Source organism: Eulemur rufifrons, chromosome 7 (assembly GCF_041146395.1).
Source record: "Eulemur rufifrons isolate Redbay chromosome 7, OSU_ERuf_1, whole genome shotgun sequence".
NCBI classification, from domain to species: Eukaryota; Metazoa; Chordata; class Mammalia; order Primates; family Lemuridae; genus Eulemur; species Eulemur rufifrons.
In genome coordinates this window covers 117,954,424-117,976,848 of record NC_090989.1, presented here as the reverse complement: position 1 = coordinate 117,976,848, position 22,425 = coordinate 117,954,424, and the positions used below count along the sequence as shown (strand labels likewise).

General features: G+C 46.5%; 1 protein-coding gene across 1 annotated transcript in view; it reads left to right on the top strand.

Annotated features, from left to right (window-relative positions):
- Positions 1-16,249, top strand: part of ESYT3 (extended synaptotagmin 3) — a 39,399-nt gene extending 23,150 nt beyond the window's left edge. Inside the window, exons 6-23 of the mRNA XM_069473183.1 lie at positions 119-208; positions 753-808; positions 2,309-2,429; positions 3,862-4,032; positions 4,845-4,927; positions 6,599-6,647; positions 7,134-7,223; positions 7,694-7,756; positions 7,858-7,920; positions 8,402-8,470; positions 9,043-9,129; positions 9,863-10,012; positions 11,226-11,722; positions 12,410-12,508; positions 13,056-13,187; positions 14,718-14,823; positions 15,819-15,868; positions 16,213-16,249. Of these exons, the coding sequence (XP_069329284.1) occupies positions 119-208; positions 753-808; positions 2,309-2,429; positions 3,862-4,032; positions 4,845-4,927; positions 6,599-6,647; positions 7,134-7,223; positions 7,694-7,756; positions 7,858-7,920; positions 8,402-8,470; positions 9,043-9,129; positions 9,863-10,012; positions 11,226-11,722; positions 12,410-12,508; positions 13,056-13,187; positions 14,718-14,823; positions 15,819-15,868; positions 16,213-16,249 (2,013 nt within the window). The remainder of the gene's footprint in view (positions 1-118; positions 209-752; positions 809-2,308; positions 2,430-3,861; positions 4,033-4,844; positions 4,928-6,598; positions 6,648-7,133; positions 7,224-7,693; positions 7,757-7,857; positions 7,921-8,401; positions 8,471-9,042; positions 9,130-9,862; positions 10,013-11,225; positions 11,723-12,409; positions 12,509-13,055; positions 13,188-14,717; positions 14,824-15,818; positions 15,869-16,212) is intronic.
- The last annotated feature ends 6,176 nt before the right edge of the window (positions 16,250-22,425 follow it).

Here is a 22,425-nt window from a genome sequence, read left to right as displayed (position 1 = left end):
TCCTGACATTTGGGAGTGGCATGGGCATGAAATGAAGCCGCAAATGGCCTCAGCCAAGCCCAGCCAGCGTGGGAAGAAAGGAGGCTTGGGCCCCTCATGGGCCTCTGTGCCCGTCCAGTTGCAGGGCACCCTGCGGATCATCCTGGAGCCCCTCCTGGTGGACAAGCCCTTCGTGGGAGCCGTGACCGTGTTCTTCCTGCAGAAGCCGGTGAGTCCCGGGGACGAGAGGCCGGCCTGCTGCCGCCCGTGAGTGAGCATTTGTCCGCTGGACCCCAGACACTGGGTTTGAGCTCATAAACCCAACTGTCCAAGCCCACCTAGACCCAGGCACTCACACCCTGTCTCATTTAATCCTTAAGGCAGCCTGAGGAGCTAGACTCTGCCCTCCCAGAGAGGAGGCAGCTAAGCTCAGAGGTCACACAGATGGCCTGAAGTGGAGCTGAGACTCAAACCAGAGCTCTGGAAGTCCAGGCCAGCCGTGGCCACGTGCCTGGCCCACTCCTGGGGTGGTCCCGGCAGGGAAGCAGCAGGCCCGGCGGTCCCTGCCCCATCCTGTGCCAAGGCTTGGGCCCTGGGTACCCCTGGAGGCCTGAGCAGGGCCGGGAGGTGCCCTCACCTGCCGGACACCCCTGCAGCAGGCGCCTCCCAGCAGGCTGGGTTTTCCATTCTGGCGGGTGTGAGGCCCTTCACAGACGTGTCGGCCCTGGGCCCCCAGCCCTCAGCAGCCTAACCGCCCCCCTCTGCCCCTGCAGCACCTGCAGATCAACTGGACAGGCCTGACGAACCTGCTGGACGCGCCAGGAATCAAGTAGGGGCCTGGGAGAGCTGCCAGGGAAATCCTAAGCGTGGGGGTCCTCGGAGCTCTGCGTAGCACTCGCGTGGCCTGGGCACTGTTCTCGGGGCGCTCTCTGCAGGGGGGAAGAACGTTCACGTGTTTGCAGTGGGGGCGGGAGGTTAACGGTGTGTGCGGCCTCCGTGGGCAGGCACTGTGCCCAGAGCGGGCGCACACGCACACGCACGCACACGCACGCACGCACGCACGCATGCCGTGAGCGAGAAGTGCTTTGTTGAATGTTGGGCTGAGGGACATTCAGGTCTCCGTCCCGGTGCAGGGGAGAGTGGCTCTGATCCGATGAGATGTGGTCCTAGAGGAGGCCATGTGGGCTAGCAGGAGGTGAGCACAGGCCCTGGAATTAGACCCGGCCAGCTCCTGGCTCTGTCACTTAGCAACGAGCGACAGTGGATGAGTTACTTCACTGCTCCAGGCTCTTCCTCAGTAAAAGGGGAGCCTGGTTCCTGTCTTGGGGTCCCTGGGAGAACACTCAGTGCGTGTGGTGGCAGCACAGTGGGTGAGGACGCACGAGTGTCCTCCTTTCTTCCTCATTCCAGCTCCTCCTGGACCCACGTGTGTGGTGAGAAGCCTGTGTTACCTCCCCTGACCATGGTCACAAACAGGGTGGGAGGGCGGCTGTCGCGGCAGAGGCCAGCGAGGAGGAGCTGGTCCTGGAGACCCCACCTTCCTGGGGCCAGGTGAAGGCTGCTCGCAGAGCCCCAGACCCTTTGGGAGGAGCAGAAAAGGGTGCCGGCCCCACTGGACAGGCTCAGAGGAGGGCCACTCAGCTCGCTTACTGGGACATCCACACTGACCTCAGCTGCTCTGGACAAAGAGAATGCAGGCGTGCATTCTTTCATTCAAAAAATATTTATTAAGCACCTACACTTTGTGCCGGGCCTGTTCCAGGCCATGTCCCTGTCTCCCTGTGCCGGGAGGGAGAGTCAGGCAGTGCACAGGGAACGTGAGCGGCGTCAGGGAGTGGAAGGGCTGTGTCACAGCACCTGCTGTGGACTGGGCGCTGCTCCCAGCACCTCACACTACTTGCTCATCCCACAGCCACCCTAGGAGTAGACATTAATAGCCCTATGGCAGAAATGAGGACGCCAAGGTCCAGAGAGGTTAGCGACTTGCCGAGGTCACACAGCTAGCGGTGGTGGAGCTGAGATTGTAACACAGGCTTAGGGGTCCTTGCTCTTAGCCACCATGCTGTGCTGCCTCAGGGAACAAAGCAGGATAGGGACGTGGGGTGGGATGAGTAGCGGGAGGGCAGCTATTGCCATAGAATGGCGGGGGTTGTCACAGTGTATACGCCCCCCGCCCGCCTGCATCCAGGCAAGATGGGGTCAGGGCTGTTCTCTAGGCGGGACCCCCTCTGCCAAGCTGGGCCCTGGCTCCAGTCTGCGGACGGACGCAGGGGCAGGTGGCTGGGGAGGAAAGGACCCCGTCCACAGCTGGTCTTGCCTGGCATTCCAGTGAGGTGTCAGACAGCCTGCTGGAGGACCTCATTGCCACCCACCTGGTGCTGCCCAACCGTGTCACTGTGCCTGTGAAGAAGGGACTGGATGTGACCAACCTGCGCTTCCCTCTGCCCTGCGTGAGTACCCAGTACCAGCGACAGAGCCCTGGGCCCAGTGCTGAGGGACAGATGGGTGGTGGGGGAGGTGTCCTGTCACCTTGAGCGCATTCTCAGGTGGTAATCCTTATTTCTGCCCTGTGAGAGCACCCCCCTTTATAGGGAGGAGAATGAGGCTGGCGGAAGTTGAATGACTTGCCCAAAGTCACCCATCTGGAGAGGAGAGCTTTATCACTGAATACGTCGTGGGGATCACACCGTGCTAGTGTAGATCGAGGCCCTCCACATTCATTTTTTTTTTTTTGGAGACAGAGTCTTGCTCTGTTGCCCTGGCCAGAGTGCAGTGGCATCATTGTAGCTCACTGCAACTTCAAACTCCTGGGCTGAAGCCATCCTCCTGCTTCAGCCCCTCTAGCAGCTGGGACTACAGGCACACACCACTACGCCCAGCTGGTTTTCTACTTTTTGTGGAGACGGAGTCTCACTCTTACTCAGGCTGGTCTCAAACACCTGAGCTCAAGCGATCCTCCTGCCTCGGCCTCCCAGAGTGCTAGGATTACAGGCGTGAGCCACCGCGCCTGGCGAGACCTTCCTCATCCCTTTTAACAGCTGCAGAGTACTCCACTGTGTGAACATACTGAAGTTTATTCAACCAGGTCCCCGCTAGTGGACAGCTGTGTTGGGTCTTTTGCTATTATAAATAATTGTGTAATGAACAGCCTTGCGCACATGTCTTTTTATATTTTTGCTAGTATGCCCTTGGGATAGATTGCTAGAAGGTGGATTTGGGGGTCAAAGGGTAAATGCATGTATATTTACTGATATTTAAAAAAATAATTCTAGGAAGGAGTTATACCTTAAACCCCATGAACTATGCTTTTCCTAATCCCTGTGCTCTGTTCTTTATAAAAAGTTATTTTTTTTTTTCATTTCTTTTTTCACAACCATGCATGTGTGTGTGGGGAAGGGGTCTGGCCTACAGCATAGCCCAGAGTGTGGTAGGGTGAGACTGGGACCTAGACCAGCAGCAGACAGTGTACCCCTGGGTATCAGGAAGAAGTGACATCAGGACTCCGTCCACATGCAGGCTACACAGAGGGGGCTGGAGTGAAGGCGGAAAGCTCAGGTGGCGGGGTTGTTGGCATGGGAGGGGCAAATGGCCGCAGTTGAATAAGCCACTCACGCAGCAGCTTGGAGGCAGGGAGTGTAGGGAGGCCAGGGATGTGGGCAGACTTCCCAATGCCGTGGAGAGAGCCCTGGGCCCTGCCATCACTCGCTGTGTGGTCTTGGACAGGTCACTGCTATCTCTGGCTTCTGACTCCTTGTCCAGACCAGGGAGGGGCAAGATGGGGGTGGCGGGGATTTCTGATGGCTTTTTCTCCGATATTCTGGGTATTGGGGGCTGGCATGGCCCAGGAAGCAGCTGTGAGTCCTGGGCTTGGGCATTTTCCAGGGCGTGATCAGAGTCCACTTGCTGGAGGCAGAGGAGCTGGCCCAGAAGGACCACTTCCTGGGCCTCCGAGGCAAGTCAGACCCCTACGCCAAGGTGAGCATCGGCCTGCAGCATTTCCGGAGCAGGACCATCTACAAGAACCTGAATCCCACCTGGAACGAGGTGTTTGAGGTGAGGGTCTCAGTGCCCTCCAGGCTCCACTCTGGGTCATGCTGGGCACAGGCAAGGGAGGGCCTTTCCCTCACGTACTCATGGGGCAACACGAGGCCCGGGGAGTGGGCCTTGGAGACGGCAGGCAGGTCTGTGTAGTTTCTGCTTCCCACACGTACCAGGCTTCCAGAGGCGGAGGGGCAGCCCGTAGGCAAATTCCTACCTCCTTTCCCCACCAGGGTTGGCTTCGTTGGAAGTTTTCAGATCAAACTAAAAGAACCTCAGAGGAAGTTTTGCCCCGCTCCTCTCAGGCTTCCCTGCCAGAGGCAGCACCAGAAGCCTGAAGTTGTCACAATCCCTACTGCTTGAAGGGTGGGACCACAGCCTGTCTAGGCCTTGCAGGCCCTCTGGTTACACCTCCAAGGTGACCCCTCCCAACACATCATGTGGATGATTTGTAACATTTGGGGGAGGCAGTGGGAGCAGGGGTGATAAAAGGCAGCTTGGCTTCCTGGTGTTCCAGACCCACGGGGCCAAGGGTGTGTGTCGGGCAAGTGCTCTGGAAGCTGCAGGCCCCGGGCACAATGCACAGGAGCTGCTGTTCCCTGAGTACCCGCTCTGCCGCAGGCTTGCACGTGTTGTCTCTAATACCTTCCTCCACACTGCAGGGGAGGGACATCACTCCCTTCTCATGGGTGGGGTTCTCAAGGTACTGAGAAGGCCAGGAACCTGCCAGGGCTCTGAGCTGGGAACTGGCTCCCCTTGGGTCCTACGTAAGGTCGGTTCATCAGTCGTGGTGGCCCACAGGTCAAGACACCTATCTTTCCTTCTAGTTCATGGTGTATGAGGTTCCTGGGCAGGACCTGGAGGTGGACCTGTATGATGAGGATCCTGACAGGGATGACTTCCTGGGCAGGTGAGGAGGACAGTGGAGCTGGGCTTGGGGGCAGCCTTCCCTCCCCGGAGGCGCTGGGCCAGGCCTTGGGGCATGGGCACCCCTGCTTCCATCACTCAGTGACCTGCAACCCTCTCTGGCCACTCTGACATGGGGACTGTGCCAGGCCACCTGCCCCACTTTTCCACATTCCTGCCACAAACCTTTCTAGATGTCTCCTGAGTGCCCAGCCCTGACCTAGGCCCTGGTGTGGTACGGAGAGGGCCTCAGGGTTTGTACACCTTTGGCTTTGCTTTCTGCCCTCCTGATAATGTACCCAGGGGTCCCCGTCTGGAGTAGTGGGCAAGTCTGGCATGGGCTGGGTGCCCAGTCCCAAGGAACCCTGGCTGCTCTCTCAGGGGTGGAACCCTCAGGGTTATGAGAGGACTGAAATGGCCAGTGTGGGCTGGCTAGCAAAACCTCAAATTTCTATGTCTTTCGGTCCAGCAGTCCCACCCCCAGGAATCTCCTATAAAATAAACACTAGAACCTGAAATGTTGCTTGCAGAAGTTATCTGCAGTAGCAAAACAACCCACTGGAAATAGGAATATCCAGCCTCAGAGGATATTGGCTGAATGTTTGAATAAGTTTGCCATTGCTAAACTACAGAATAGTCTGAAGCTTTGAAAATAAGTAGAATCTATGCTGTGTTAGTAAGTGGGGGAGAACAGTGGGGAGTAACCTGTCATTTGTTCGATCTTTCCAGGAGAGCCCCTTGAGTATGTATTTTTGCATGTGCGTGTGAGCAGAGAAAGGTGTGGAAGCTACACAGCAGCCTTTGAACATTGCTCATCTCAGATTAGGAGGCAGAGGAGGGAGTTTTACCCAAATCTTCAGGAGGCTCCTGCATTGTTTAGCTTGTTTCCATGAGCATATAATTTTAAAAAGTAGAACTAAAACAAAATGGGCGGGGCACAATGTGACAGCCTAAGAAACAGCCCCCGGCAGATGTTGCTTACCATTTTTTGGTTTTCATCTTAATGAAAACAGTTGCAGTTTTTGTAATGCTGCAGATTAGAAATGTGGCTTGTGGGTCATGCTTTATGTAACTGAGTTCTGGTGTGTTTTGTGCTCAGCTCTGCTAACAATTACACAGATTTACATTTCCCTCTGGCTATCAGGCCGGCCCTTCTGGCTGGGCTTGGTTCCAGGCAGGTTAGGGGGACGCTGTGATGTGGTGTTACCTCCTCTCACACACACATGCCAACTATACTTATCCTTTGCAGGGCACTTCGGGCAGTTTTGGAAACCAAAGAGCATTTGGGGTTGTTAAAATGACTGTGAGAGGTGGTGGCCCTGGCATTTAGAGGGCACAGGACTGGGAGGCTAAATTCCTGCAATGCATGGACAGTTTTGTACAATGAAGATTCATCCCACTCAGAATACCAGTAGCACCGTCATTGCGAAATCCTGAGGCGACGTGTCTAGCAGCCTCTGCTCCCCAGGCAACACACCCCCTGGGAGCAGTCCTGATGGTTAGCTAGTCCTTCCTTCACTTGAGCCAAACTTGGGTCTCCCATTGGTTCCATGGGATGAATAAGACCCTCTGTCTTAATGGTCCCACTGGTATTTCAACATAGATTCCAGGGTGTGCCCCCACACCCTCTGCTGCCTGCCTCCTCTGACCCGACCCTTCTCCCTGTGTATTGCAGCCTGCAGATCTGCCTCGGGGATGTCATGACGAACAGAGTGGTGGATGAGGTAGAGTTGGTACCTGCAACCCCGGGGGAGTTTCAGTGCAGCCCCCCTTCCTATGGACAGCAGGTTGCTTCAGCCCGGCTAGTCCGATGAAATGGGCCCCCTCTGTGCTGCACACAGGCCCATCCTCAGGGCCAAGAGCTGGCTGAGGCACAGATGGCTCCAGGGAACTCCCCAGGGCCTGGGTTGGAAGAAGCTCCCCTGAGAAATGCCCATGGCCTAAGGAGCCCCAGCAAGGGACAGTGACATCATAGGGGAGAGCAGGCTAGACCTGGGTTTTTCCATCCTAAATGGTAGCACTTCTGCCTTCCTATAACCACATCTCCCAGTCCCCCTGAGCCCAGAGTGTACCCTGTCTGGGCTGGTCCACCTTTTCCCTGGAGCCCCTACTAGGGCCCTACCAGTCCCAGGGCTGGGCTACCCAAAGAGGGTCAGTAACATCTCCCCGGCCCTTACCTTGAGCTTTCTACCCCTGCTCTCGCCCCACAGTGGTTTGTCCTCAATGGCACCACCAGCGGGCGGCTGCACCTGCGGCTGGAGTGGCTTTCACTGCTCACTGACCAGGAAGCTCTGACCAAGGTGAGCACAGGGTGTCAAGGACTCCCTGGCAGGAAGGTGGAGGGTCCCATGTGACACAGGCTGTGTGCAGGTGGAGGCTGAGAGGGAGATGGAGCCCCTCTCCTTGCTCACCTGGAGAGTATGGCGCTCCACCCTGTCTCCAGAGGGGAGTTCCTAATCTCTCGGCAAATAGCTCTGAGCACCTCAGTCAGCTCCAGGAATGATGGGGTCCTTAGAGCTGTGTCAGTGCCTGTCATCCAAGTTCATAGGGAAATCCACCCTTGCGATTCTAACTTGACGATTCTAACTTGAATCGTCCTGCTGCAGGAGTATTCTTAGCCTCAACAAAAAGCTAAGTTGTGAGAGATCTTACTGCTAGTCTGGAGTGTAAGGGCTGGCTGGCTTCCCTCTGCCATGAGTAGGTGTCTCCAAAACCAGTCCGTCTCTCCTGCTGCTGCAGGCACCCAGTGAGGGTCTGTGTCTGTTTGCAGGACCATGGTGGCCTTTCCACTGCCATCCTCGTGGTCTTCTTGGAGAGTGCCTGCAACCTGCCGGTGAGTGGTGACCTGTCCTGAGTGTGATACTCACCCGACCTTGTGCCCATCACTTTCAAATGTCCATGTGTTCCTTCAACCCTATTATTCTTGTGCTGCAGAGAAACCCTTTTGACTACCTGAATGGTGAATATCGAGCCAAAAAACTCTCCAGGTTTGCCAGGGTGAGTGAGTGTGCGACTGAAAACTCCGGTGAGGGCAAATCATGGTTCCCCTTCCCCGGAGTAACTCCAACTGTGGACACATAGCCTGGGGGTAAGAAGAGGCGTTGATTGTGGAGACTGTTGTGCCAGGCACTGGGCTTGGCAACTTGTCTCCCACGTTTGTTATCCTTGAGTCCCACGTTGACTGTGTGTCATTAATTTTTATTGCCATTTTACAAACAGGACCCAGAAGTTAAGTGCCTGCCTGGGTCACAGCTAAAAAGAGGAGCCAGAACTTGGCTCTACCCTGGGCTCAGTCCTGTCCTGGTGCTTGCACAGTAACGACAGCCCCGGGTGCCTGGGAGCACCAGAGCAGCTTCTCTCTCAGGGAAGCCACTGGCTGGCCCCAGGTCCTACTGATCCTCCTGGGAGGTGGGGGCGGGGCTGTCTCAAGCTGAAACTCATGTGCCACTTTCACTGTTGTGGATTTGCTCCCTCACAGAATAAGGTCAGCAGAGACCCTTCTTCCTATGTCAAGCTATCCGTCGGCAAGAAGACACACACAAGTAAGGTAAAATAGCTTGGTATGTAGTCCTGGGGTAAGGAAATGGGCCCCAACCCTTTTCAGGGAGAGAGGCAAAAAGGAAGGGAATTAACTTACACCAAATGCCTAGCAGGCCCTTTATTTTATTTAGTCCTTACAATAACCTCACAAAATAGTTTTATAGTTCAGGAATCTGAGGATCAGAAATAAACGACTTACCCAAGAGCACATGCTACAAAGCAGCAGAACTAGGGTTCAAACTAGGCCGTAGTTCCAAAGCCCATGTCCTTTCCACCACACCATGACGTTTCTCCATCCCGCAGCAGAAATCCTGTTGGCCCCGCCTCCCCTGAAGCGTGCTCTAAGGCTAGTATAATTTTCAGCCCCATAAAACTTCCTGGCAAAGCACTCGTTGCTTTTGAATCTGGCCGTCTGGCCCTAGTGCCTCGCACTGGCTGTAGTGTGTGTGGGTCTGATCCCTGGGCAGACACAGGACAGGTTCCCAATGGTACCTGGTGGCCAGAGTGAGAGCAGAAGGTGCTGATATCTGGCTCTGCCCAACCTGACCCTTCAATGATCTCGCCCTCTTCTGTTCCCAGACCTGTCCCCACAGCAAGGACCCTGTGTGGAGCCAGGTATTCTCCTTCTTTGTACAGAATGTGGCAGCTGAGCAGCTCCATCTGAAGGTTTGTATGAAATTGGGCTCTTGAAACAGTGAAGAGGTTTCTAAGCCAGGTGGGGTGGGGAGCTAAGTGTGTCCTAGGGCACAGGTTCTCCTAGCAGTATTTAAAGTCAGCCCCCTGTGGGTGGGAGAGGACCCTGAGGCTCCACAAGGCCTATCTCCTTGAGGTTAGTGCTCAGGAGGCTGTGGGAGGACAAACCCTCAAGTCCCTTGGCTTTCCCTACAAAAGGTCTTTACAGTCGCTACATAGCACCCAGAGTGATCTGTGTTGGAATCTACCCAGGACATTAATAATGGTGTACTTCTTTAAAAATATATTTTACTTAATCTTCACAAAAGATCTACAGAAGAGAGTTATCTTTTTTATTTTACACATGAAGAGAGGCTAAAACAATGACTTATCCAAGATCTCATGACCAACAAGTGCTGGAGCTGAGATCTTTTGAGTCCTGAGCCCTGCCTGGGTGTCCCATCATGAAGGAGCACAGCTCATCAGTCCCTAAAGCCTCCATGGCCTTGTGCATTTGACAGGCTGGCCTCATACAGATCATAATTGCCTCTACCCCGAGTCACTACCTTCCTCTGACTGAAGGCAGTTTCCAGAATAGGACCAGATGCTAATGGAAGCACAGTATATACTTACTGAAGTGAACCCAGACTTGGCTGGGGCCCAGACAGTCCTGGTAGTGCAGTGGGGCTTGGTTATCCTCTTGTTTTATGACTGCTCCACTACCCAGGTGCTTGACGATGACCAAGAGTGTGCTCTGGGAGTGCTGGAGTTCCCCCTGTGCCAGATCCTCCCCTACGCTGACCTCACTCTTGAGCAGCGCTTTCAGCTGGACCACTCAGGCCTGGACAGCCTCGTCTCCATGAGGCTGGTGCTTCGGGTAAATCTCTCCTGTTCCCTGGGGGAGGGGCAGTGGAGCTCTGGCTATGGAGCAGGGTGAATGGCCCCAGCACTAAGCGCCTGCTCTGTGTCTGCAAGATGCCAGGAGATGGATTCATGGTTTTCATCAATTTTGAAATATTGCCTCTTCCATTCTTTTTAAATTCCTGTTTCTAGAATTTCTATACTGAACCTTCTTATCTATCCTCCATGTCTCTTGACCTCACCTTCGTATTTCCCATCTCTTTATCTCATGGGGCTACATTCCAATTTCCTCAGAGCTATCTTCCAGACCATTAATTATTTTTTTGGCTATGCCTAGTTTGGTGTTTAACCTGTTCATGGTTTTTAATAATGGTGATTTTTCATTTCTGATTTTATTTTTTCCAAATCCATGTGGTCTTTTTTGATAGTATTTTATTATCTCATGTTTACATTGTATCTTTAGTCATTTGAAAATAGTTATAATGTATGTTAATTCTATTAATCTGAACATCTTGGGAGTTAAATTTTGATTTTAGTTTTGTCTGTTGATGCTTTTTTATGGTGATTCATTTCTATGTTTCTAACGTGGGTTGCAAACATATGTTCAGTGTTCCTTTTTGATCTGGATTGAGGTGGTTCTCTTCAAAGAGGTCTGCTTTTGCTGTAGCCAGGTACCTCAGGCATTATAAGTCTGAGTGCATTCTTATATTAATTTCTTAACTTTGGGTTTCGAGACCCCACAGACCCTGTACAAATATGAACTCAAAATTCATATTTGAGGACAGTCCTATTAGGTGCCATATTGTTAGGGAAGACTTTGATCCCCTAACCAGAGTACAGGCTAAGACAAACACACTTCATCAATCTTTGTTGGTGGGTTTCTCAGTCTCACATTGACCCCAAAGCCTCTTCTCTGAACTCCTTGAATTCCAAGGTTGGTAAATGACCCTAGGAAAGCTTAACTTTTATTTTTCAGTTTTCTCTTTTTTAAAAGAATTATCCTTACTTTCTTGTGGATTTGGCTATGCATTTAAAAGGATGTTTGTTTCATTTTATTTGGCATTTCTAACAAGGTTTTTCAGAATATTCAAACTACCATATTTATTGCTGGAAATGCAAGTCCCTAGGAAAGGTCTTGATAATTAACGACTGAGAGGGAAGGAGAAACACAATGGCTGAGGTTGTGGGAGTGGTGGGCCCAGCCCATAAACCTTGTCATCTGCTTGCAGTTCCTGCGTGTGGAGGAACGAGAGCTGGGGAGCCCATACACAGGACCTGAAGCCCTAAAGAAAGGCCCTCTGTTCATCAAGAAGGTGGCCACCAACCAGGGTCTCAAAGCCCCACCCCAGGGAGAAGGCCCTGCAGATTTGCCACGTCCCTCAGAACCTGCTTCTGACGCCAAGGAAGCATCCAAGAGTACCACAGCCACCACCAGTGCTACCACTGCTGCCACCAAGCCCACACCCCAAGAGACAGGCCCAGAGCCCAAAGGCAAGGACAGTGCCAAAGGGCTCTGTGAGCCCATGGGGGAGAAGAAGAGTTCAGCCACCATCTTCCTGACTGTCCCAGGCCCCCACTCTCCAGGGCCCATCAAGTCACCCAGACCCATGAAATGCCCTGCCTCCCCATTCGTATGGCCGCCCAAGAGGCTGGCTCCCAGCATGTCCTCGCTCAACTCCCTGGCCTCTTCCTGCTTTGACCTGACAGATATCAGCCTCAACATTGAGTATGCACTTCTCTGCTTAATCTTTTCTAAAATCACCTGCATGAAAAATACTTCCCTGGATGGAAAAGTAGATATGAACTTACATTTCTGTGCAAGTTCTGGTTTTTCACAAAATTATCTTCATGAGAGGCAGCATGGTAAGATAGAAAGAACAAAGAACAAGGGGGAGAGAGCCAGTCTGGTTATGGCTCTAGTTATGTATTGACTGTAAAAGAGATGCTGGACTTTGGTTAAGGTCCCTTCCAGCAGAAACATTTCCTAAATTCTGAAGAGTTATACTGGGATGACATAGAAAGCTTAAAATATGGAATTATGTAATAAATGGTTGTCATTTATGAGGGGTTTACCATGGGTTTAGCATGTTATCTAATTCAATCTTCACAATAACCCTCCAAGTTAGAACTTACTATCATTAAGGTTGAACAGATTCACCTAAGGTCCCACAAGGAATCATGATATAAAGGCAGATCCCACTTCAGGGTTCACACTCATCTTACTGTGAAGTAGGATCATTATACGTGAATGCTGGATGGAACTGACTTCCAGCTGAAAGGAACCTTACTGAGAATTATTTTATTTACCCACATGGTTCTACGTTCAAGTAGGACATGCTTCTCTGTCTCGGGGGTCAGGGGAGAGGGCCAACACTTGTAATGATAAGAGAAGTGACAAACTCTCTGTTTACAGAAGTGGGGATCTCAGGCAGCAGCGGCTGGGTGAGATTCAGCTCACAGTGCGCTATGTATGTCTGCGGCGCTGCCTCAGCGTGCTAATCAACGGCTGCAGGTAAGGGATGCTAGGGCCAGGAAGGTCCTTTGGGAACATCAGGTGACCGTAAATCAGAGTAGGGGTACTTGGAGCAATGACCAGGGCATGTAGCCCCATGATAAATAGCATGTTGGGAAAAAATGAGATTTGAAGCCTGCACCCTGTGAGTGACAAAGTCTTCAAAGGGATACTTTGGTGGTCATTCTTCAGTGGTGCTGATGGGCTCAAGAACCAAGAGCCTTGCTCAGACACCATTACCACAAAAACTGTCTGGCAGGCTGGTAGCCAGGACATTTTCTCAAGAGGAAATCTCCAACTTGCCTTAGATGGAAAGTACTTGCTCTACCCCAAACTTTATAAAAATGCATGTTTTCAAAACCATGCATCTGATATTTTGTCCTCTAAATTCTGCAGACTTTCACTTTTTGGTCATCTAGACTACAAAGCATTTCTATCCTCAAGCCCATCTAAAGCTGAATGGCTAGTATAGCTTTCTCCCAATGATTTTTTCAATGTTTGAAAACCAGGGGCCTTTTTTCTCTCATTCTCTCTGAAACCAAATCAGAAACCTGACGCCATGTACCAGCAGTGGAGCTGATCCCTATGTCCGCGTCTACTTGTTGCCAGAAAGGAGGTGGGCGTGCCGTAAAAAGACTTCGGTGAAGCGGAAGACCCTGGAACCCCTGTTTGATGAGACGTAAGTGGACCATTAGCCTGCCTAGAGTGCCTCATTCATTCATGTATTTGCCAAGCACCTGCCAGTATCTCTGACTTCGTGAAACTTCTGTATTTTAGTGGGAGAAAAGCAGTGCCGGAGCAGTTTATCAAAATGTCTACCCACTTTTACTGCCTGTAGGGGCTGGCTAAAGTGTTCCTAACTATGGACTGTTCCCTACTTTTTCTCTTTAAATGAAGTCTCCTTTGGCAGTAAAAGGATTTGAATCTGTCTAGTCAAGTATGTTTCTTTTTTGATCTGTTTTAATTCCAGCAGTTAAAAATAAACATTCCTTGAACCTAAGGACCTAAAATTTCCTCTAAAGCTCCAGGCTTTTTAGCCTGTCTTCCCTCCTTCAACAAAACATAGGTGGCAGGTGAAACAGATAGCCTCTCCTTCTCCATGTGGCTTGTCCACCCACTTCCTTGAGGACAAGGCTGGTAGACGGACTCTAATCACATTAATTACCTTTGATGGATCCATGGTGGCAAGTCTTATCCCAAATATTTTTATTCTTGATAATCCTCAAGGTATAATTTCATAATTGTTTCCTTCTGCTTCAGGGTCCTAAGAGAAGACGTTTCTAGCACCATAGAGATTATTATACCTCATAATTTTGGTTCCTTCTTATCCTAGTCAATAACTACTCATTTTGGGCCCTAAGAACTCTAGTGTTCCTTCAAGAACTACACTTTGAGTTCAACAATATCAAGAAAGGGTGTGAGGAAGAGAGACTTTATTCATTCCACAATTGCTGAACTTTATGTTAGGCACCATCCCATATTCTAGAACCACCCAAGTAAGAGATTTTGCCCTCAAAGAGAGCTCTGACACAATTATAAAAGGATGTCTGAACTGCTTATGTGGGAACACAGGAGGGAAAGGTTTAACATTTGACTTCTGTGACAAACCTAATCTATTAGTAATTCTCCAAATTATAATAGCAAGATTAGCCTGGATTATCTGGGAGGCAGACTTGGGAACCCCTACCCTAAAAATAAAACTAGAAGTAAGGAGTCCAGGGGCCTCTTGGGAGTATATTACAAAGCTTGTATACAAAGATTTCTCTGCCTTACTCCATAGTAGGTGGCCACTATTTTGCATGCAACTCCAGCAAACCTAACTGTTAAGTGTCCTAGCCCTTGGGTGGTCAGAGAAAACAACTGAGAAAGGGGTTGAGGTGGTCCTCTGAGCAGGTACTGTTCAGGGTAAGGAAGGGCAGCTAAGAGAGTGGTGGCCAGGGTAGAATCAAGAAAGTAAGATGCAAAGTAGTCTGAGGCACTCCTCAGAGAGGCAAACAGCCTCCTGACACTTCCAGGGTTTGTGAACAATATAGGACAGCTATTATCTGTAAAAATGATGTGTTGAGTGCTTATGATCCAGCCCTGTTCTAGATATTCTTAATAGTCTATATCTTCCATTTTATTAGAGAAATGAATGGAACACTTTAGATTTTCAACAAAAATGACTGAAATATGTAAATCTCATTTCCTGACTTTTTACTTCTTAAAGATTTGAATTTTTTGTTCCCATGGAAGAAGTAAAGAAGAGATCACTAGATGTCGCAGTGAAAAATAGTAGGCCACTTGGGTCACACAGAAGAAAGGAGTTAGGAAAAGTAAGTACAAGAGGGTCGCTTGGTACTCTGTCCTTCCTGGTATTTTGACTGGAGTTTACTGTAGAACATGTCCTCATAGGAATTCTGATGGAATCATTCTGGCTATTACTAGAACTGCCTTCAGGGAGGATTCAGCTTCATTGGGAGTTTTTTTGTTTTCTTTTATTTATCATATGCTAGAAATGGAAGAATATAGAAGTATAAATTAATATGGATGAACCCTATTTTAACAAACCCAAGAACCTATCCAAATCCATCATTCCACAAGTATTTGAATATCCACTATGGTACTCAGTATTGTTTTGATAAATATAGCATTGTGTGAAGCTTGGATCTCATTAGGTCAAGATTTTTGTAGTGATTAGATTTTACCTAAAGTAGAAGTGGAGGAAATATCCCTAGGAAGATGCCAAGGAGAGACCAAAAATACGGTATTTATACAGTGCTTTGTAGTTATAATTTAATAAGCACCTTCTTATATGCATGTTTTTAAAGCCCCCTTCTATGAAGTAGGTGGTATTATCCCCAATATTACAGATGAGGCAAGTTCTCTTTCTATAACATTCTTAAATAAACTTGAAAAGGAAAATTAAATTACCTGAAATTCCTAAAGTAAAACTCCAAACAGCAGATCATGTTTTCCTAGGACACTGAGGTCAGGGTTTGCACTGTTCCTTGGGAGAGGCTCCATGGTGAAAAAGAGCCCCTGGACCCAGGCATGGTGGCATGCCTGTAGTCCCAGCTACTTGAGAAACTGAGACAACAGGATTGCTTGAGGCTAGAGTGTGCCATGATCATGCCTGTGAACAGCCACTGCACTCTACCTTGGGCAACATAGTGAGACCTCATCTCTAAAATTAAAATAAATAAATAAAAATAGCCGCTGCTCAAAACTCTGAAACCTAAGGAGATGCCTTATGACCAATTCAGTTTATCCCAATATGTTTCCTTAATGCAGTGTTTTGGAGGGGAACTAATTATTTGTGATTGTTTAGGTACTGATTGACTTATCAAAAGAAGATCTGATTAAGGGCTTCTCACAATGGTAAGCGTGCCCTTTCATTTTATCACTGTTAAGCTGCTATTCAAGACATCATCTCAGCTGCCCATATTCTCTCCCCAAAGTTTCCCTTTTTCAGCACTACTTCAGCTCCTTTGGTTATCAAGAAGGGAAACAGATTAACAGCTTTATTTAAGGCTTTACTGCCTGCAGATCTCACCTAAAAGACCGCTCTGTAAACTCTGTATCCTTAACCCTCCCTGGCCAAGTTCGAGATGGCTTTTGCTGGTCCCACAGAGGCCCGGACAGGCAGGACTAGGCAGCTTGTCCTGTTATGTTAGGAATGAGAGTGTGTTATGGTGATAAGTCCAAACTCAACTGTCTTACAGGTATGAGCTGACTCCAGATGGACAGCCCAGAAGCTGATGATGAGTACTACCATTATCACCTTTATGTTAAAATGTGTTATATATGTATATTTTGTCATCTAAATCAGAACAGTCATTGGATGAAAATATATACATACATTCTTGTGTGGAATTCAACTGCATGGCTGACTAGTATAAGGAAGAGGTAGAGTTATTTAAAAGAAAGAACTACTTTTTCTTGATTGGATCTTATTCAAATTCAGGAAAAAATGGTGTATTCGTGCCTTTAATAAGTTATCAAAACCTCAGTGGTGATTTTTTCACTTTTGGTAAGTAATTATTTAAGACTTGCTGCAAGTGTCCTGTCCCTGACAAAGTGGGTAGGAGAGGTCTGTTTCTGGAACAGCTACCAGTACCCCTGGGCAGTGACTGAGTAAGGGAGGTCGCTTCTTTTAGGGAAATAAAAAGTGACTCAACCCAAAACTGCCAAGAGCTAACACTGCCAAAGCCCTTCCGGTTGCCACCTGTGGTACTTGTATGCCTGGAGATTGTTCCTGTATTTGACTTGGAGCTATTAATAAAAGGTATTTTCCTAATGGCAACAATGTCATAGTGATACACTTAAATACTTTGAGTTAAATACTCCGGTGTGACCTAAGGGCCAAACTCTGGCATGTGGCATTACTTCCATAGGAAAATGCAAGCCAGGTGTGTGCCTAAAGTCTCACAGCAGAGCACTGGAGACTGCTGAAGAGTATCACTGCAGGGAGGACAGGGAGCTTTCTGTGTCAGATATGTAAATTATATATTTAAATAAGTGCCTCTTTTGCATTTCAAACTTTATAGGACCAAATATACTACTTATGCCCTATGATGTTCCAAGAACTGTTGTTAAGGTCATTATTCTCTCTCTTACCTGCTCAAGCAACAGTCCTTGGCATCAGTTTCCTGTCCCCACCACTGCCTTCACTGCTGCTTTTCTGAAGAATGGCAACATCCTAAAACGAAGTCTTAGTTGTGTTACTCTTACTTACAAATTATCTGATTTCCTATTTTCTATAAAATCAAAGCCCACTCCTTAATTTGCCTTTTAGACCTGACATAATCTGGTTTCCATTTTTTCTGCTACTTTATTCATGTGCAGAATAGTCCAAATACTATGCCCTGCCTACTCACCTCTTAAAGGCCAATTTCAAACCCATCTGCTCCTTAGTGAAATGGCCTTTCCCTACCACCTATAGCATTTACTGTCAACATTGTGCATTTTCCATTTTAATAGTTCCCAGCCTTTAACACTAAATTAAAAAAAAAACATTTATTAGGTATCTACTAAGGTCACATACTAAACAACTACTTATATTGTGTTTGGTATTTAATGTTTCTGTTTACTTTACAATTGAACTATAAGCTACTTGAATTGTTTTTTATCCTCACCATCCAAGATTGTGCTAAGTACATGGAAGGTACATAATAAAATATTTTTGTTTCTGCTGAGGTTTCTATTTAAAATGACAAATTCTCAAAATAAGGCAATTAATCCCTATCCTGTCTCCCTCACAATGACATTATAATTACTTCTTAAATAGACAAGTGACTTGAAAATGGTAATACACCAGAGAAGTGTAAGGGAATATATAATATATTACACCCTCACAAGATGGCAGACAGACAAGTGAAAACCTACCCCTCCTCTTCCAAACACACAGTGAACAACATTTTTTTTTAAACATGGTCAATTAAAAACAATACAGGTCAAGTTTTCCTGGTGATGGTCCAAAGAGGAAAACCAACATAGAGTACAGGAATTGAAGGTGAGTTAAATTGCTGAAGGAAAATGAGAATTTTAGCATACACTAGACAGGAGGCAAGGTACCTAAAAAGTTTTGTCTTAACCAGAAAACAGGCCAGGCTTGGTGGCTCACGCTTGTAATCCCAGCACTTTGGGAGGATCACTTGAGGTTAGGAGTTTGAGACCAGCCTGGGCAACAAGGTGAGACTCCTAGGAGACCCAGAATCCCTCACTGTCTACCTAACAACACCTTTCAATTAAATAAGTCAGTTACAGAGATAGAGCAGAGAAATAAGAGAAAAGAACAAAGCCTACAAGAAATGTGATTATGTGAAGAGGCCTAACGTGAGAATTATAGGCATACCTGAGGGTAAAGAAGAAAATACAAAAAGATTGGATAAACTATTTGAGTCTGGCCAAAGTAAACATGAAGGAGAACCTTCTATAAGCTGTAAGGCAAAAGAAGCAGGTAACCTACAAAGGAAAACCCATCAGACTAACTGCAGACTTCTCCACTGAAACCTTACAAGCCAGAAGAGACCGGGGCCCCATTCTCACTCTTCTCAAACAGAATAATGCCCAGCCTAGAATCTTGTACCCTGCAAAACTAAATCTGACAACTATGTGTCATGGTATCTTCCTATTTGCAATGCAGGAGTCCTTTAAGCTTCTTGTACCTGGATATCTAGATTTTTAACGAGGCCATCTAATCTCTGACAAAGCAGACAAACACGCACTGGGGAAAAGAATCCCTATCAATAAATCATGCTAAGAAAACTGGATAGCCACATGTAGAAGACTCAGACAGGATCCGCACCTTTCACCTCTCACAAAAATCAACTCACAGCGGATAACAGACTTAAACCTAAGGCATGAAACTATAAGAATTCTAGAAGAAAATGTTGGAAAAACTCTTACAGGCATTGGTCTAGGCAAAGAATTTATGAAGAAGACTCCAAAGGCAATCACAGCAACAACAAAAGTAAATAGGACCTGATCAAATTAAAAAGCTTCTGCACAGCCAAGGAAATTCATGAGAGCAAACAGACAACCTACAGAATGGGAGAAAATATTTGCATGCTACACATCCGCTAAAGGGCTGATAACTAGAATCTATACAGAACTCAGGAAAATCATCAAGAAACAATCAACCCTATCAAAAAGTGGGCAAAGGACATGAACAGAAACTTTTCAAAAGAAGATAGACTAATGGCTAACTGAAAAAATGCTCAACATCTCTAATCATCAGGGAAATGCAAATCAAAACCACAATGAAATATCACTTAACTCCAGTGAGAATGGCCTTTATCAAAAAGTCCCAAAACAATAAATGTTGGCATGGATGCAGACAGATAGGAACACTCGTACACTGCTGGTGGGACTGCAAACTAGTACAACCTCTGTGGAAAGTAATATGGAGATACCTCAAAGAGATACAAGTAGAACTACCATTTGATCCAGCAAACCTATTACTGGGCATCTACCCAAAAGAACAAAAGACATTCTATAAAAAAGACATCTGCACTCAAATGTTTATAGCAGCACAATTCACCATTGCAAAGATGTGGAAACCACCCAAGTGCCCATCAGTACATGAGTGGATTAATAAAATGTGTTATATGTATACCATGGAGTTCTACTCAGCCACAAGAAACAATGGTGATCCAGCACCTCTTGTATTATCACGGATGGAGCTAGAGCCCATTCTACTAAGTGAAGCATTATAAGAATGGAAAAACAAGCACCACATGTACTCACCATCAAATTGGTATTAACTGATCAACATTTATGTGCACATATAGTAGTAACATTCATCAGGTGTTGGGCAGGGGGAAGGAGGGGATGGATATATCCATACCTAATGGGTGTGGTACACACTGACTGGGGGATGGACATGCTTGAAGCTCTAACTTGGGTGGGGCAAAGGCAATATATGTAACCTAAATATTTGTGCCCCTATAAATATGCTGAAATAAAAAAGAAAAATCAACACCCCCCCCAATCACAATAAACAGTACTGAAATCTAGAATGTCAAGTCACAAAAATAAAGAGCTCAGCTACATGTGCTGTTTACACGAGGTTCACTTCAACATAGAAATATTGAAGGCCGGGCGCGGTGGCTCACGCCTGTAATCCTAGCACTCTGGGAGGCCGAGGCGGGTGGATTGCTCAAGGTCAGGAGTTTGAGACCAGCCTGAGCGAGACCCCGTCTCTACTAAAAATAGAAACACATTATATGGACACCTAAAAATCTATATAGAAAAAATTAGCCGGGCATAGTGGCGCATGCCTGTAGTCCCAGCTACTCGGGAGGCTGAGGCAGGAGGATCGCTTGAGCCCAGGAGTTTGAGGTTGCTGTGAGCTAAGCTGACGCCACGGCACTCACTCTAGCCTGGGCAACAAAGTGAGACTCTGTCTCAACAAAAAAAAAAAAAAAAAAAAAAAAAGAAATATTGAAAATAAAAAGATGAAAAAGATATGCCCAAGAATACTTTAGGTTTCTGTTTATATTAATGATAGCAGACATATTAAGAAAAGGCTGCTTCCTGTCGCCATTTCTACTCAACATTGTATTGTGGCCCAGGTAGTAAAGCAAAGAACAGGTAGGTGTATCTAACCAAAACCATCATTATGTGCAAATGATATGATCATAAGCACAAAATCCAAAACAATCTAAAGACAAATTTCTAGAATTAACCAGAAAGTTTTTAGCTGGATAAAAAATAAATGTAAAAAAAAAATTCAGCTGTAGTTCTGTTCCTTCAACAGTTAGAAAATGAAATTTGAAAAAGTTGTTATACATGCATGAAACATCAAATACTATCAACCCATTCAACAATCCCTATATGAAAATTATAAAACTTTTAAAATAAATGTTAAAGTAGATATAAAACAAATGGAAAGCTATGCCATGTTCAAGATTGGAAGACCCAACAAATGCCAATTCTCCCCAGATTTATCTATATGTTTAATGAAAGCCAACAAAAATCTTCACAGTTTATGTGAATAACTTGATAAAGCAGATTCAATATACATGGAAATACAAAGAGTGAGAAGCCTTCAACTGCATACCAAGGTTTATTTTAAAGCTGTAACAACTAAGGCAGGGTGGTACAAATGCAGGGAGAGACAACTCGGCCAAAAGAACAGAAAAGAGTCTATTAACAGATCTATTTCCATATATTAAATAGAATATTCAATTTATTTATAGCACTATGAGTGAAGGGAAGGGACAGATTTTTCAATAAATGGTGCTGGGACAATTGGATATCCATGTGGGAAACTATGAAATGGTCCTTTACTCATACCACATTCAAAAATAATCCACTCCAGGTGTATTAGATTAAATGTGAAAGACAAAACTATACAGCTTTAAGATAATATAGAGAGTAACTTTACAACTTGTGACTAAGGCAAGATTTCACAAAGAACACTACCTATAAAGGAAAAGACCATACATCTCTACGTGAAAATTAGGTTCTTCTGTTCAAAAAAATGAACTCTAGCCAGATGCAGTAGTGTGTACTTGCAGTCCCAGCTACTTGAGAGGCTAAGGTGGGAGGATCACTTCAACCCAGAAGTTTGAGGCCAAACTGGGCAATATAGCGAGACCTCATCGCAAAAAACCAAAACAAACCACCACAAACTATAGGAAAATGCCTTCCACAGAATGGAAGAAGACATTGGAAACACATATAATTGTCAAATGACTCATGTCTAGAACATATGAGTAACTTTACAAATCACTAAGAAAAAGACAGTTCAATAGAAAAATGGACAAAAGATACATAAGCACTTCAAAAAGAAAAACAAATATCCAATAAAGGAAAAGATGCTTAACTTCATTAGTAATCAGGGAAATAAATATTAAAACCAAAGTAATAGCTCTCTACACTGCATTGGCAAAAAGGATGTGGAAAAGTGGGAACTTTCATATGTTGCTGTGGGAGTAAATTGGTAAAACCACTTTGGAAAATAGTTTGGCATTTTGTTCCTAAAGTTGGAGATACACATTCCCTGTCAAAGTTACCACACTGTACAACTCCAGAGGCTCCACTCACATCGTTCTCTACAGAAATGTTTATTGCCTCAAGTTGTACAGTACACAGCCTATGTGGCTATACAAAGAAGTATTTCTCCTATGAATCAACAATTGTAGTTCTGGATATATACTCAAGAAAACTTGCACACAAGTGTATGAGGATGCATGTTCACAGCAGCGCTGTTCATAAAACTGAAAGCAACCCAAATATCAACTCCTAGTAGAACAAATGAATTATGAAATATTCATAGATGGAATACTATTAACATATAGCAATGAAAACAAATGACCTGGACCTAACACACAACATGGATGTATAGTACAAACATAATATTGAACAAAAGAAAAAATATTGTAAAAAATATATACAATATGATTTCATTTTTATAAAAACAGGCAAAA